The sequence below is a fragment of the Brienomyrus brachyistius genome, chromosome 1 (assembly GCF_023856365.1).
Source record: "Brienomyrus brachyistius isolate T26 chromosome 1, BBRACH_0.4, whole genome shotgun sequence".
In the NCBI taxonomy this organism is placed as follows: Eukaryota; Metazoa; Chordata; class Actinopteri; order Osteoglossiformes; family Mormyridae; genus Brienomyrus; species Brienomyrus brachyistius.
The window spans coordinates 46,814,814-46,831,461 of NC_064533.1; the positions used below are offsets into that span (position 1 = coordinate 46,814,814).

The 16,648-nt window shown below is 42.5% G+C and overlaps 2 protein-coding genes and 1 long non-coding RNA gene across 8 annotated transcripts in view; 1 reads left to right on the forward strand and 2 right to left on the reverse strand.

Moving 5' to 3' along the window:
- Window positions 1–16,648, reverse strand: part of LOC125739287 (interferon-induced GTP-binding protein Mx2-like) — a 25,612-nt gene continuing 8,964 nt past the window's right edge. For 2 of the 6 annotated variants that reach the window (XM_049009267.1, XM_049009248.1), the window contains 12 exons: window positions 7,766–7,971; window positions 7,418–7,555; window positions 6,427–6,581; window positions 5,726–5,864; window positions 5,399–5,597; window positions 4,915–4,993; window positions 4,687–4,809; window positions 3,930–4,062; window positions 3,222–3,380; window positions 1,810–1,886; window positions 1,441–1,650; window positions 1–269 (listed from right to left, as the gene is read on the reverse strand). In XM_049009267.1, the coding sequence (XP_048865224.1) occupies window positions 45–269; window positions 1,441–1,650; window positions 1,810–1,886; window positions 3,222–3,380; window positions 3,930–4,062; window positions 4,687–4,809; window positions 4,915–4,993; window positions 5,399–5,597; window positions 5,726–5,864; window positions 6,427–6,581; window positions 7,418–7,555; window positions 7,766–7,955 (1,827 nt within the window). In that variant the 5' untranslated portion in view covers window positions 7,956–7,971 and the 3' untranslated portion in view covers window positions 1–44. Of the gene's footprint in view, window positions 270–1,440; window positions 1,651–1,809; window positions 1,887–3,221; window positions 3,381–3,929; window positions 4,063–4,686; window positions 4,810–4,914; window positions 4,994–5,398; window positions 5,598–5,725; window positions 5,865–6,426; window positions 6,582–7,417; window positions 7,556–7,765; window positions 7,972–8,058; window positions 8,125–8,343; window positions 8,497–8,874; window positions 9,098–16,648 lie in introns of those variants that run through there. The other 4 variants (XM_049009257.1, XM_049009239.1, XM_049009231.1 and 1 more) reach the window with 3 other exon arrangements.
- The window catches only part of LOC125739280 (interferon-induced GTP-binding protein Mx3-like), a 24,220-nt gene continuing 17,493 nt past the window's right edge, over window positions 9,922–16,648 (reverse strand). Inside the window, exons 12-14 of the mRNA XM_049009208.1 lie at window positions 15,913–15,989; window positions 15,554–15,763; window positions 9,922–10,390 (exon numbers count right to left, since the gene is read on the reverse strand). Of these exons, the coding sequence (XP_048865165.1) occupies window positions 10,166–10,390; window positions 15,554–15,763; window positions 15,913–15,989 (512 nt within the window). The 3' untranslated portion in view covers window positions 9,922–10,165. The remainder of the gene's footprint in view (window positions 10,391–15,553; window positions 15,764–15,912; window positions 15,990–16,648) is intronic.
- The window catches only part of LOC125739406 (uncharacterized), an 18,037-nt gene continuing 11,337 nt past the window's right edge, over window positions 9,949–16,648 (forward strand). The window contains exon 1 of the long non-coding RNA XR_007397135.1: window positions 9,949–10,026. This is a non-coding gene — a long non-coding RNA (uncharacterized LOC125739406). The remainder of the gene's footprint in view (window positions 10,027–16,648) is intronic.

Here is a 16,648-nt window from a genome sequence, read left to right on the forward strand (position 1 = left end):
TGTGCTTTTTGTATTTATTATGAATAAACATGGAGGTTTTCCCATCAGAAGAAATTGTTGATCTTGTCCTGAGCGTTACTGAGCCGATCTATGCGGCTCTGCAGTTCCGCCCTCTGGCGGCTGACATCCGATTCCTCTTTCAACATCTCGTTCACGTTCCCGCCATCCACCAGCTTCAGCATCTCATGGCAGAGCATTTTCGCCGACTGCTTCAGCATGAAGAATCGGATAAGCATGGGCACCATATCTGCCAGGCGCTGCAAAACGATCTGGGGGAGAGAATTCAGGAATGGAGGGCTTGTTCCCTGAGACGATATCTCCAGCCATCCCTTTACTGACCACTGCTAACAGTACCCAGGAAATGGACACAACTGCGGAAGTACACTGGATGGCCAAAAGTACGTGGACCCCTGTTACTTAGAGTACCCCTGTTAATTAGAGTAATTGTCTAATTAAGCCCAATCTGTTGCTGACACAGGTGTATAACTAAGCACACAGTCACGCAATCACCTGCGACAAACATTCGCAGCAGAATGAGCGGTTGTACAGAAGAGGTTAGAGACTTTCCATTTGGTGCCATTATAGGATGCCATTTTTCCCACAAGTTGGTTCACTACATTTCTGCTCTGCTAGATCTGCTCTGGTCAACTGCAAGTGAAGTGAAGGTAGAAATGTCTAAGAGTAAGTTCAGTGTTTGGTGACACACTCACAGAAAGGCACCTTATCAATAATAATTGATACATTATTGACCCCCATGGTGAAATTCTCTTTACGCCTCCCCCAACTTGCTCTCTGTAGGTGAGAGGAAGCTGGCCACGGAGGGCAGCCACCCATAGCAGCACCCAGTGAGCTGGGGGTTAAGGGTCTTGCTCAAAGACTCACAGATATGCCGAGGTCAGGTACAAACCAACAACCTTCTGATCACAGGCACTGACACTAAGCCACACACTGTCCCCCAACATCAACATCAATACCTGGCCAACCTGAATGGCAGTAAATCCCACGAGCAATGTTTCAACATCTAATGGAAAGCCTTCCCAGAAGAGCACAGGCAACAGTGATAAATACCCTTAGTTTCAGAATGAAACATTGGACTAACTGTTGTTCACACACTTTTGCCCACAGAGTGCATAAGTAACAATGTCAAGAGTCTTTGCTGAGATCCCTTATAATAAATATGGAACTGAGACACGAAAATATGCAGCTGGAGCTTGTAGGCATCTGTATGAAGTGCAAAATTCCAAAAAAGAAGTATCTCAACCTCTGTCTCAAGCAGAACCATGACAGAAAGTATGTGAGAAGAGGTTCTATAAGCAGGCTTGAGACCCTGCGACTGATACCGTTGTGCACTACCCATAGACCATCCCAATAGCAATGAGTGGGGCCTCTACTTTGATGACATTTCTATGCTCTCAAACTGTCAAGAGTGATCACACCTACCTCATAGTAAGCCTTGAGCATCTCAGGGTATTTAACCCTGCTGTCATAGCTAGACAAATTGTCTGCAGAGACATTTTGACCACCGTTTCCAGTCAAACTTTTGAAGTAGATACCATCTTGGGTGTAGACCAGCTCCTCCATGTCAAACTGCTCAATGATCCTCTCTTCTACCTTTCCCCCCTGCTTTGACTGGATGTTATCAATCTTGTTCTGGGTATTTTGTGAGAGAGGGAAGAAAAAAAAATGAAGATGAACAAGTAAAAATGTAAACGTACTGCACATTCCAGCAATCTTTGGAATTAGGTTGGTTGGATCGTCGTGCCTGTCAGTGTATGAAAGTTGAAAGCTGTCGGTATTGTACGTAATTACCAAGGAGATGCACTGAAGAAACGGATAAATACTGAAGCAGTTTTTCGCAATGTCAGCAAGTTGTTTCTGAACAATCTCTGCGGAAAAAAAGAAAACATAAATTCACAATAAAATGCAAATTTAATCACATTGGCCAGGTTTTATGTTAATGATTGACACTGTAAGGCTGTAACCCAGGTATAAAATAACCCAGGTAACCAGGAAAGACGTCAGAACTCCACATCATTCAAACCCAATTTCTTTATGCACTATCTAAGGTAGAGGTTCCCAGTCCACAGCCAGTATCCCGTCGGGTTGCAGAACGCTGAGGGTAAAGCTGTCTCCCATCCCAAATTAAATAAAACCTGTCATTTTGTTTTGCGTTAAAACATTATTGTCACCTGCTTCTGACTGTATACGCACTACCAACAAAATTTGCGGGGGGAAGGGGGGGGGGGGTTGATGTTGGTGACAGAAAAAAAACTTCCTATTAGAATATTTAAGAAATCATCTTGCTTCCTACAGTTTACAGTGACCTGTACAACATTCCTGGGAATTTTGCAAAAAGATCCACAGAATTCGTTGATATGACAGATGGCTGCAGTTTCTTTTCACACTCTGCTGCCACCTATTGCTGATGCTTCAATTTTGGAATGATTCTTCTCAGGTCTATCAGTTGTAGATTAGCATCCATATAATGTTTTTGTGACGTAGTAATATGATCCATCAAAGATACAATACAGTAAATAGCGTAATAATATTAAATAGAGTTTTCCTGCTAACAAGGTATAGCATCTTGTCTAAGTCACACTTTTCTTTACTGTCACTAAGCACTGATGCTTTAGTTTTGACGCAATTCGTTTCAAAATTTGAACAGGTCTAGATTTTCACCCGTAAAATTTGTCAACAAAGTTTGTAATAGATCAGACAAATACTTTTTGAGTTATTGCAGTAATAAGATAACGTTGGTTTTGAACTTAAGGAAGGAGCAGCAGATGAAATACACCCCTCACAATTTTCAGTGCCCTGGTGGAAAGGGTTAATAGCTACAGATACCTCAGAGTAAACATTTCTGAGGACTTGACATGGTCAACCCATACACCCACCCTGGTGCCCAACGAAAAGCCTACTACCTGCTACTGTGGGATCTGTGCTATTCAATTTCATTACACTGCTGTTGTACCACTACACTGATGCATGTGCCAGAATTAAGTCTTGAATCTTGAAGTGTCTGGGGCTGTCTTTGCTATCACTGTGCAGTGCGGTTTTCATTTTGGTGCCATTTGAAATGTAATAAACTGTTCAGGAAATGCAATATGAAAGAAAACCCCTTACTGGTCAGTGAAATTTCAGTACGATGTAAACCAGATCACAGATATCAAAAAGTTGGGAACCCTTAGTGTGAGGTGACAGGTGGCTGGACTGACAGGTACCTCTGGTGACCCTCAGAGTCTCCAGTGCTGGGAATCTCAGTTGTACCACCAGCTTCTGGACGGCCGTCTCAAACACACTGTAATTACTGAACCCGGGGAGCTCTCGCCCTCTGTGTTTAAGGTCATACTGATCTACGACTTCCTGCATGATTTTGTGAACTGTTAGAAAACAAATAAGAAGACAATATGCTGTGTAGTAAGATTATAAAGTAACTTCACAATGCCAAACTGTACACTCTGAAGCTATATATATATATATATATATATATATATATATATATATATATATATATATATATATAATAGAGGAATTCAGCAATATATTGTAATACATTATAAATAAATAAATATCAGATAACTACTTAAAGCAGTCATATAGGTACATTATAATGGTCAGTATAAGCTATTATAATGCATTATACATAGGTATGTACAGTTTAGTGCATTATAGATAATGCATAATAAACATGGCTATATTGTGTTATGTCTTTTTATAAATAGTTAAATGTATATACTATACAGTATATATGTGTATATATACAATGCATATAATACTTTATGAATGCATATATGTATACTGTATTTAATACGTTATGAGTACATTATAATGCATTATGAAGGTATCTATAATGCATTGCACATGAGTGCTCAAAGTGCCCAAATATCATAATAATAACATAAAAAAATACAAGAAAAGGGTTTGTTTACATTCAGCTTTGGAGTCATCAAGGTGTTTCTTCCACTTTTGAAACTCAACCCGCAGAAGGACAAACAAATTCTCCTCATTTACAACATCTCCTGATACCAGACGATTGACCTTCTCATTGAAATCTGTTAATGTCTGAGGAAAAAAGACAGCATTAAAACAGAAGTGGAACAGGGGTGGGCAATCTTATTCAGAGAGGACCGGTGCTTATGCAGGTCTTAGGATAACCTTTAGGTCAGCTGCTCAGACCCAGGTGTGAGGACTCTTCAGCCAATCAGGCCTCTAATTAGGAATCTAATTAGGGAGTGAAAACCCACATACCCAACGACCCTTGGCAGATAAGACTGGCCACCCACACTCTACATTATTTTTACACTTTGCACAAGCAATGAAGCTTAGATTTACAAAGATGGATGTGCATCATCCCACATTCTATAGATAAAGTTGTAGGAAGACAGGAGATTGATCTGGGAGGTGATGAGTTTGCAAAGAGGCTGAGAAAGGGGGAGTGAGGACGGCTGATGCAGACAGAGGTATACAGGGGGTGTATTTGTGGTGCAGGGCTGAGGCAGACAGAGGTTTACAGGGGGTGCATGTTTGGTGCAGGGCTGAGGCAGACAGAGGTATACAGGGGGTGCATTTGTGGTGCAGGGCTGAGGCAGACAGAGGTATACAGGGAGTGCATTTGTGGTGCAGGGCTGAGGCAGACAGAGGTATACAGGGGGTGCATTTGTGGTGCAGGGCTGAGGCACTGCTTACCTCAATAAGATAAAATTTCTTCTTCTGCGTGTCCAAGGGGGGGCCAATGTCATATGACCCCAGTTCCTTCTTTGTGCCCCACAGCTGTTTTTGGATTTGTTCTGACAATATTGGCAGGGATTTCTGAATGGGAAAGAAAACATAAAGAACAAATAATAATCTAAGCAACTTCAAAGCTAGAACCTGTTCACTGATCTGGGAGCAGCATATTGCTCATGGAAACCTCACCTTGATGTGGTCAACGAGATCCTGGGTCAGTTTGTTGGCCAGGCACTGTATTGTTGCTTTTTCCTCATACAGAAGACAACTGAAAGACCAAATGTCAGTGTTGTACAATAAAACTGTAATATTACAGTGAAGGCACATCTTTCACTGTGGGCACTGGTAGCTCCACTCATGAGTATGTTGGTCGCTCACATTCAGGCTCTCCTGAACCTGCCACAGAGACTGGTTTTGCAATGGAGTGACAATTCAACTTTGTCCAGCAAGTTACTCAGCATTTTAGACGACTCCTTTTTTGAGACTTGATCAATGGTAAATGCAATAAATTATATTATACAAATCCACTGCATATACAGAGCTCAATAATTAAAGGAAATTTCTTCTACCTTTTACAGTGCAATGAAAAAAAATCAATCACACAGTTCTCCCATAGATACTTTTCATTTAATGAGGACAATGTTTGACTTCTTCAAGATTTGATAAAACTAACCTGAAGTACTCATGGCGTCTGAAAAAATCTCTCTCGATCTTGGTTGCATCTTCTAATGAGATTCTGTCATCAATTTGCTTCTGACCACGACATTTCACAATAAGGTAACCTTTGCTGAGTGGGATGACTTGGTTTCGAACAATGTCCAAAATATTCTTCTCTGTTCCCTTGTCAACGAGGTCTGGTTTTGTCAAAATGGCTTTTAAGAGAAAAAAACAAAAAGAATAATCTATGAATCTATCCTCCCTAAAGTACCTTTGAATAAATGCAGCTGCACAAAGAGCTTTCAGAGACGTTTCAACACAAACATGCATTTTGTTTCATTACCCAGAGTTCTCTTCCCTTCAGGATCCACTTCCTGGGCCATTCTCAAAGCTTCCGTTGTTGCTATGTCAACGTTACACGGGACAATAACCAAATTAATGGTCTCTCTCTTTTTGATGAATTTCATAATTAGGCTTCTGATCTGACAGAAAGAATTGTGAAAAATAAATTGTATATCTCACATTGTATATGGTATATTTATCAGTTTGATGTTATCAGCAAGGGGCGGCATGGTGGTGCAGTGGTTAGCACTGTCGCCTCACACCTCTGGGACCCGGGTTCGAGTCTCCGCCTGGGTCACATGTGTGCGGAGTTTGCATGTTCTCCCCGTGTCGTCGTGGGGTTTCCTCCGGGTACTCCGGTTTCCCCCCACAGTCCAAAAACATGCTGAGGCTAATTGGAGTTGCTGAATTGCCCATACGTGTGCATGTGTGAGTGAATGGTGTGTGAGTGTGCCCTGCGGTGGGCTGGCCCCCCATCCTGGGTTGTTCCCTGCCTCGTGCCCGTTGATTCCGGGATAGGCTCCGGACCCCCCGCGACCCAATAGGATAAGCGGTTTGGAAAATGGATGGATGGATGGATGTTATCAGCAAAACATTCCACATGATATGATTCAAATCAAGTTCCTTAGTAATAAGTAACACCTGACGGAATCTACCATTCCATGCATATGAATCCTCAGAAGATCAGAGAGACGGACTGACCTGTTCAGCTATATCATCTGGCTGACCTTTCACAGGCACCCTGGCAATCCCAGGGAGGTCAATCAGAGTGAGATCACACACATCTTGGGAGCTGATCTCCAAAGTGATGAGGTCCTCACAGATTCCCACACCTTCTCCGGCCAGATCGTTTTGAGCTGAGAAAAACCATGGAGTCCATGATGTCCACAGTTCACTGACCCCAGCAACTGAACATACTAATTAACCTATAAAAATGCCTTCTTTATTGCTTTACTACAATAGAGAGTAGTAGTAAAAGTAACTACTAAGTCACTAAGTTTGAATGTTTTTGCACTTAACTTGTTACACATTTTACTATATGCAAATGAATCTGAACTTTGGTTAAGTCTCCCTTAACCACAAAGCCTATATGTGGGTGTTTTTGTAATAATTACATTGTGGGGACCAGATTTCCCAGCAACATGATAAAAACCTATAAGTTTTTCAGGCCCACAAGGGAAAACTTATTTTATAAAAATCTGTGAAAGCAAAAAATTAATTTAAAAAGTCTTCAATTTTGTTTGGTTACCTAGTTACGGTTATGGCTGGGTCGGGGTTAAGGTCATTGTCGTTGAGATTGGGGGTGTGCCCATGGAAATGGAGAATCCCCATAAATGTTGACATCGTGGGGATCATTTTTTCAGTCCCCACAAGGGGAAATTAAAAATCTATAACTGCAATCAACCAAACTGAAAATGCTTTGTTTGTTTGGTGACATATTGCTTATGGTTAATGTTAGGGCTTGGTGGGGTTAGGGTCTTCATTGTTGGGATTAGGGTGTTGCCCATAGAAATACAAGGTGCCCACAAAGGTATGAATACAGGTGCCTGTGTGTGTGTGTGTGTGTGTGAGTTGTTCCTTATTGTTCAGGAAGTTTGAAGTGAAAGTACAGAATTAGCAGAAGTTTGGGTTTAGGAATAGCATGCAATATGGGGAAGCGCTATGGCTTCTCTGTAAATGTTCCCCAGCCAACCTTTTGCAACGTAGCTTTCGACCTTTGAAGGGTCATTAAACTCGATGTTCTCATTCTTGTAGGAGATGACTGCGTGCCACTGGACCCCCCCTTTCAGCCTCCGGAGCTTCAGTTCCAGCGGGCAGCGTGTCACGATACCTGGAGGACAGAGGACACCACAATAAGCTCCCTCTTCATGGTCCTCTGTCATGTTTCAGTTAAAATAGTCACACTTTGCTCTCCTTCAGAAGAACATGACAGCCACTATTAAATTTCTCAGAAAAGCTTTGCTCCAAGAATCATATTTAATCATATTACTATTATAAATCCAAGGGGGTAAAATAGGTAATATAAGGTAAGATTCCTTACCACTGCCTCTGGGCAGGGCCACCCCAGACAAGGCTTCCAATACAGAGCTTTTCCCAGAGCTCTGGTCCCCAATCACAGCAATGGCCGGCAGCGATAGGTCCCTTTCGATGCCAGTCATTCTCAGGGAGTCCACCAGATCGATGTAAGGTCGCACCCGCTCTTCCAGTTGGCCGTGAACCACTCCTTCCATTTGCTTGATAGAATAGCTACAAAATAAAGTTGCACATTTCCTTATTAAGACTTTCCATATAACCCTTAAATTAAAGATATCCTTTGAAAGCATGAAGCTGTACCTTTCTTCATTCGGGAGACTGAAAACTTCAATGTTTTCCATAGGACTGTGAAATTCTTCATGAGATCTAAAAGAAAAGAAATAAAAATAAACACCATAATACATAAACACCATGAGCTTTGCTCATCTTCTCCTGATGAGGATTGTGGTCATTTATGAACGCTTACTGCTTCAGAAATATTGCACTCAATCAGAAGAACAGTGAAAAGAATGAAGCTCTATAACTGATCTTTAAATCACTATGAAAAAGCTCATGCAAAAGTTTTTTAAGATGAGGGACTCTTACTGTGTCTCCTGAGGATCATCAGCAGGCATTTTGAGCTCAACAAATGTCGAAGTCATAATGTAAAAGTCATTTGCAGAACATACGGGGCTGGCTGGTCTCTCAGTAGCGGAAGCAGGAAAATCCTGGTTCTGGTGCCTTTATGGCTGTACTGATCTAAATTTCACAATTACACAATTAGATATAGTACTAAACAGATATTCTACTAGTAAAAGAGAGAAACTTCCCTAATATCAGAGAGTGATAAGAAACATCAAATGACTTTGTGGTTGAATTGAAACTACAAAACATCACATTGTTGTTAACACGATGTTTTTAGTAGCTTTAAAAAATAGGAAAAGAAGTTAATTTATCTACTTAGTAAAACAAGTAAATCTTTCTGTCCAAAGTACGTATTGTTGAAAAACTTGCTGCAAAATTGTTAAGTTAGAGTCCCACTGAAAATGTAGTTAGATTACATCATACTTCGGGGTATTACTTGTGTTGTCCTGTAGGTAAGGAGAAATGAGAGCAAAGTAGAATATAAACATTTACCTTTATTTCAGGATGTCTCCTAAGAAATGAAGTTATAAAAATACACCCATAATACGATTTATAAAAATGAAGGTCTGCCATGGCTCAGTCTGCCGCAGGGGAGGGGTAAGTTGGCCAATCGGGGGTAAATTCACTATCTTTTTCATTTAAACCTGCGAATACTTCAGTTGTGCGACAGACGATACCGAGACTGCGGACCTGGTATTGCCAAAGTAAAGCACAGCGCGTCGGAGTTTGCTTCATTTATGCAATATCACGTGACTGATGACATCCAACTCGCTCTGAGGTTTCAAAGCTTGCAGGTCTTACACCATATTTTCTGACCGTCGTAATGTGAGACTGCAGATGCGCTGTTTCACATATTATTGGGAATGAAGGCAAGGTACCTGTTCACGTGCACGAGCCCTCTGTGCATTTCACGTACCCAAATTAATTGATCTTTTCAAGGCAGCAGCGCTTCCACTTTTTATTCCATCCTCTTGTTTGTATTTCTTAGTGCAGTCTCCGGGGCTATGATTGGAAATAACTGCATGTTCTTTTAAAATCAACATTCGCATATTAAACAGATAGCTAAAACTGTGGGTAATTCTGAGCTGCAGAACATATAACCGATGTTGCGACTATTTTCAAGGGTTTTTCGCTTTTATTTTTGATTTATTTATTTCAAATGAGATTTTTAAAATATTTGGAGAGGGAAATTCAATCTAAATATAAAATTATCGGTCAGAAATTATCGGTCACATTTCAAAATAATAAAGGCATAAGGCTTCTGCTAGTAATTAAATATTCATGTAATCCTAACCATGTGCTGCTTCCCGCTCAATGACTCCAGTGGACAGGGCAGCTATGTTGATGTGGCATCATGAAGGAGGTGAAAGGCCAGGCAAAGATGTAGAAAACAATGTATCCCGAGTTCATCTCAGACTGCATCTAGCGCGTCGGGAAGGTTGCATCGTAAATTTTTATGTAGTTTATCGATGCGAATCCCTACTAGGAGCTTAGCATCACCTGCTGGTCAAACAGGGAAATGACGGACAAGGCAAGGACTGAATCTGACAAACATTTTATTGAGAAGTTCTACCATATGTGTGCATTTTCAAGTTAGAATACAGAAAGAAAAATAATTTAGGCAATGACAAAGACTGTTTGAAGGTATGCGGTAGGCCTCGTCAAGTACTTTGCAGGTAAGAGATTCTGTTATATGGCTCAGATTGATACATTAATTCTTTGTCTCAGAGAGCAGATTCTGGGCTTTTTGTGTTTATAATGAACAAAGGTGGAGAATTTCCCATCAGTAGAAATTGTTCATCTTCTCCTGAGCGTTGCTGAGCCGATATATGCGGTTCTGCAGCTCCGCCCTCTGGCGGCTGACCTCCGATTCCTCCTTCAGGATGTCGTTCACGTTCCCACCATCCATCAGCTTCAGCATCTCATAGCAGAGCATTTTCGCCGACTGCTTCAGCATGAAGAATCGGATCAGCATGGGCACCATATCTGCCAGGCGCTGCAAAACGATCTGGGAGGAAAGAAGAGGAGAATTCAGGAATGGAGGGCTTGACTCCTAAAATGATACCATCAGGCACACCTTTATTGACCACCACTAACAATATCCAGGAAGCAGACAACTGTAGAAGTACACAGTATGGACAATTTCAATTATTTGGACACCTGGTCATTATACATGCAGGAACTTTTATGACGTCCCATTCTAAATCCAAAGGCATCAATATGGATCCCTATTGGTCCCTCTTTTGCAGCTATAACAGTTGTCACTTTTCTGGGAAGGCTTTCCACAAGATTTTCGAGTTCATCTGTAGGAATTTTTGCCTATTCATCCAGAGAAGCCTTTGTGAGGTCAGGCACTGATGTTGGACATGAAGGCCTGGCTCACAATCTCCATTCTGGTTCATGCTAAAGGTGTCCGATGGGGTTGAGGTCAGGGCTCTGTGTGGGCCAGTCAAGTTCTTCCTCACCAATGGACTCTTTATGGACTTTGCTTTGTGCACTGGGACACGTACAAGCGTAGAATTGTCCAAAATGTCTGGCATACTGAAGTATTAAGAGTTCCCTTTATTGGAACTCAGGGGCCTAGTCCATCCCTGAAAAATGACCCCATACCATAATCCCTCCTCCACCAAACTCTACAGTTGGCACAATGCAGTCAGACAGGTAACATTCTCTTGACATCCAGCAAACCCAGACTCGTCCATCAGATTGCCAGACAGAGAAGCATGAATCGTCACTCCACAGAACATGTTTCCACTGCTCCAGTGTCCAGTGGCAGCGTGCTTTACACCACTGCATCCAATGCTTGGCATTACACTTGGTGATGTGAGGCTTGCATGCAGCTGCTCGGCCATGGAAGCCCAGCCCAGGGTTAATGCCAGAGGAAGTTTGTAACTCTGCAGTTACAGTATAGAGATAACAGATCACTGGTGACTTTTACACACTATGTGCCTCAGCACTCAGCAACCCGCTCTGTTACTTTACGTGGTCTGACACTTTGTGGTCGAGTTTCTGTCATTCATAAACGCTTCCACTTTGCAACAATAGCACTTACAATCAACCATGTAATATCTAACAGTGAAGAAATTTCACGAACTGACTTTTTTCAAGATGGCGCTGGAGTGACGGCAGCCTTTCCAAGTAGCTCTGCAACACCGCACCTTTTCTTAACCTTTAACTTTTTTTTAGACTAGGCTTTTAAACTTTATTTCACTTTCTCTAGTTACTTTACTTTTATCTCTTGGATATAGCGATACAAGATGGATAATGCACTTTTTAAAACTTCTGGAACCAGCTCCTGCATCTATTTGAGAGCGGAGCTGCTGGCGCTAAGAACACAGGAACAGACCGGCATGCGACACAACATTCCAGCTGAGATAAAGAGGAGCTACAGAGGCTGCAAGGCTGGGGCGAGGAAAGCGGATCACCGGAGGCGATTCAAACCATCAATCCCGACAGTGATAATGGGCAACGTGAACTCGCTACATAACTTTTCGGTGGAGAAGGCAAACGAATTTAACAACTTCTTCAATAGGTTTGACCAGCCCACAACCCCCCCACCCTCATCTTTACTACAGAGCCCTCTCCCCACTTTCCTACCTCCCTCACTTCCCCCCCTTCTGGACACTATGACACCCTCCTCCTACAACCCCTCTCTCAACAGCAGGACATCTTCCCCCCCCCCTTCCAATCATCTCCCAGTATTACAGTGGATCAGGTCAGGAAACAACTGAGGAAGCTTTGCCCCAGAAAGGCAGCAGGCCCAGACAAGGTGTGTCCTAGGATGCTAAAAGCGTGTGCTGCTGAACTTGGGGAGCCGCTACAACGAGTATTCAATCTCAGTTTGCAACTGGGGAGAGTGCCCGCCCTATGGAAGACATCCTGCATTGTACCAGTCCCCAAAAGGAACCGGCCCAATGAGTTGAATGACTTCCGACCGGTGGCACTGACATCACATCTTATGAAGACTCTAGAGCGGCTCTTCCTTAACCTCCTACGACCACAGGTACAACATGCCCAGGACCCACTACAGTTCGCATACAAGGCGGATGTCGGCGTGGAGGATGCCATCCTGTACCTCCTACATAGAGCCCACTCACACCTGGACGGGGGGAAAGGCACGGTCAGGATCCTGTTTCTTGACTTCTCTAGTGCCTTTAATACCATCCGGCCCTGTATGCTCCAGGAAAAACTGAACAGGATGCAGGTGGACCCCTGCTTGATAGCTTGGATCTCCAACTATCTCACTGACAGACCACAGTACGTCAGGCTGAATGACATCATGTCTGACACTGTGGTCAGCAGCACAGGAGCACCACAGGGAACTGTGCTGTCCCCTCTTCTTTTCACCCTGTACACCTCTGACTTCTGCTATAATTCTGAATTATGCCATATTCAGAAGTTTGCAGACGACACAGCCATCATGGGGTGTATCTGGGAGGATCAGGAAGAGGAGTACAGAAGTCTGGTGAGGAATTTCGTTACATGGAGTCACACAAACCACCTGCAACTCAACACCTCAAAGACCAAGGAACTGGTTGTGAACTTCGGGAGGTCCAGAGAAGGTCCACTGCCGGTTCAGATAGAGGGGGAGGAGGTGGAGGTGGTCAACAAATACAAGTATCTCGGGCTGTGGGTGGACAACAAACTGGACTGGTCATGCAACACAGAGCACCTGTATAAAAAAGCCCAAAGCCGACTGTACTTCCTCAGGAGACTGAGGTCTTTTAACATCTGCAGGAAGCTCCTGAGGATGTTTTACCAGTCAGTGGTTGCTGGAGTACTTTTCTATGCTGTGGTGTGTTGGGGGAGCAGCACAGCAAAGAAGGACTCATCCAGGCTGGAAAAACTGATCAGGAAGGCTAGCTCTGTGGTCGGCATGAAGCTGGACACTATGGCGATAGTGGCAGAGAAAAGGACACTAAAAAAATTGCTGGACATTATGGACAATGCTGGGCATCCTCTGCACACGGCCATAAACAACCAGAGGAGTCTGTTCAGTGACAGGTTGCTTCTCCCAAAGACAAGAACCAACAGACTTAAAAACTCCTTTGTCCCATACGCCATCAAGCTGTTTAACTCCTCTCTGGAGGGGAGAGGGAGGGGAAACAGGTGGACAAAGGAGGGGGGGACAACTAAGCTGTAGTGCCTCTTCACTTCACTGTGCAATACTCTTGTGCAATACCTTTGGTTTTTGGTTCAATACTGGAAGTGTGCAATACTTTTGGTTTTTTGGTTCAATACTGGGAATGTGCAATTCCCTTGTATTCTCTTATTCCTATTTATTCTATTTATCCCTTTGTATCTTATTTTTTCTTGTATCTATATATGTATATATATGTATATATATAACATTTGCTCACGTTGTTATTTTTTTTGTAACTTCTGTCGGTGCTGTGCTCTTGGAATCCGAATTTCCCAGAGGAATCTACCCGAGGGATTAATAAAGTTTCTATCTATCTATCTATCTATCTTATTGCAGAGGTGGCATCCTATGACAGCACCACGCCTGAATTCACTGAGCCCTTCAAAACGACCTATTATTTCACAAATGTTTGTAAACCTGACTGCATGACAAGGTGCTTGATTTTACACTGAACAAAAATATAAACGCAACACTTTTGTTTTTGCTCCCATTTTTCATGAGATGGACTTAAAGATCTACAATTCATTCCAGATACACAATATTACCATTTCTCTCAAACATTTCTCACAAATCAGTCTAAATGTGTGATAGTGAGCACTTCTGCTTTGCTGAGATAATCCATCCCACCTCACAGGTGTGCCACATCAAGATGCTGATCTGACATCATGGGTAGTGCACAGGTGTACCTTATACTGCCCACAATAAAAGGCCACCCTGGAATGTGCAGTTTTGTCTCACAGCAAAATGCCACAGATGCCACAAGCATTGAGGGAGCGTGCAATTGGCATGCTGACAGCAGGAATGTCAACCAGATCTGTTGCTCGTGCATTGAATGTTCATTTCTCAACCATAAGCCGTCTCCAAAGGCGTTTCAGAGAATATGGCAGTACATCCAACCGGCCTCACAACCGCAGACCACGTGTAACCACACCAGCCCAGGACCTCCACATCCAGCAGGTTCACCTCCAAGATCGTCTGAGACCAGCCACTCAGACAGATAATGCACGGCCCCATGTTGCAAGGATCTGTACACAGTTCTTGGAAGCTGAAAATGTCCCAGTTCTTGCATGGCCAGCATACTCACCGGACATGTCACCCGTTGAGCATGTTTGGGATGTGCTTGACCGGCGTATACGACAGCGTGTACCAGTTCCCACTAATATCCAACAACTTCGCACAGCCATTGAAGAGGAGTGGACCAACATTCCACAGGCCACAATTGACAATCTGATAAACTCTATGCGAAGAAGATGTGTTGCATTGCATGAGGCAAATGGTGGTCACACCAGATACTGACCGGTTCTGAGTCCCCAGACCCCCAATAAAGCAAAAAACTGCACATTCCAGGGTGGCCTTTTATTGTGGGCAGTATAAGGTACACCTGTGCACTACCCATGATGTCAGATCAGCATCTTGATGTGGCACACCTGTGAGGTGGGATGGATTATCTCAGCAAAGCAGAAGTGCTCACTATCACACATTTAGACTGATTTGTGAGAAATGTTTGAGAGAAATGGTAATATTGTGTATCTGGAATGAATTGTAGGTCTTTAAGTCCATCTCATGAAAAATGGGAGCAGAAACAAGAGTGTTGCGTTTATATTTTTGTTCAGTATATATACCTATAGCAAGGGGTCTGAATGAAACACCTGACTTCAATGATTATGAGGTGTGTTCCAATACTCTTGACCATATATTGTATGGTCAGACTCTCAGTGAGAAACTATATAAATTGGTGGTTTTGCTGAGATCCCTAATAAATAATACTGAATTGAGACTTGAAAATATGCAACTGGAGCTTGTAGGCATCTGTATGCAGTGCAAAATTCCCAAAAGGAAGTATCTTAACCTCTGTCTCACGCAGAACCATGACAGAAAGTATGTGAGAAGAGGTTCTATAAGCAGGCTTGAGACCCTGCGACTGATACCGTTGTGCACTACCCATAGACCATCCCAATAGCAATGAGTGGGGCCTCTACTTTGATGACATTTCTATGCTCTCAAGTTGTCCAGACTGATCACACCTACCTCATAGTAAGCCTTGAGCATCTCAGGGTACTTAACCCTGCTGTCGTAGCTAGAAAAATTGTCTGCGGAGACATTTTGACCACTGTTTTCAGTCAAACTTTTGAAGTAGATGCCATCTTGGGTGTAGACCAGCTCCTCCATGTCAAACTGCTCAATGATCCTCTCTTCTGCCTTGTCCCCCTGCTTCGACTGGATGTTATCAATCTTGTTCTGGGTATTTTGTGAGAGGAAGAAGAAAAAAATGAAGATCACCAAGTAAAAACGTAAACCTACTTTGGAAATAGTTTGGAATTAGGTTGGTTTGATTCTGGTGCCCTTGAATGTGCAAATGTTGAAAGGTCGATACTATATGTAATTACCAAAGAGATGCACTGAAGCAACGGATAAATACTGAAGCAGTTTTTCGCAATGTCAGCAAGTTGTTTCTGAACAATCTCTGGGTAAAAAAAAGAAAACGTAAATTCACAATAAAATGCAAATTGAATCACATTGGCCAGGCTTTATGTTAATGATTGACACTGTAAGGCTGTAACCCAGGTATAAAATGACCCAGGTAACCAGGAAAGACGTCAGAACTCCACATCGTTCAAACCCAATTTCTTTATGCACTATCTATATATTTTGAGACAAAACATTATTGTCACCTGCTTCTGACTGTAGGGGGGAGGAGGGTTGGTGACAGAAAAAAACTCTATATTACAATATTCAAGAAAATGTTGCAGTTTAAGATCCAGTGACCTGTACAGCATTAATGGGAAGGTTGCAAAAAGATCCATAGGACACGTTGAGATGACAATTAGCTGCAGTTTCTTTTCACACTCTGCTGCCAACTATTGCTGAAGCTTCAATTTTGGAATGATTTGTCTCAGGTCTATCAGTGGTAGATTAGCATCCATATAATGTTTTCATGAAATACTAATATAATCCATCAAAGATCAAATATACACTGAACAAAAATATAAACGCAACACTTTTGTTTTTGCTCCCATTTTTCATGAGATGGACTTAAAGATCTAAAATGCATTCCAGACACACAATATTACCATTCCTCTCAAACATTTCTCACAAATCAGTCTAAATGTGTGATAGTGAGCA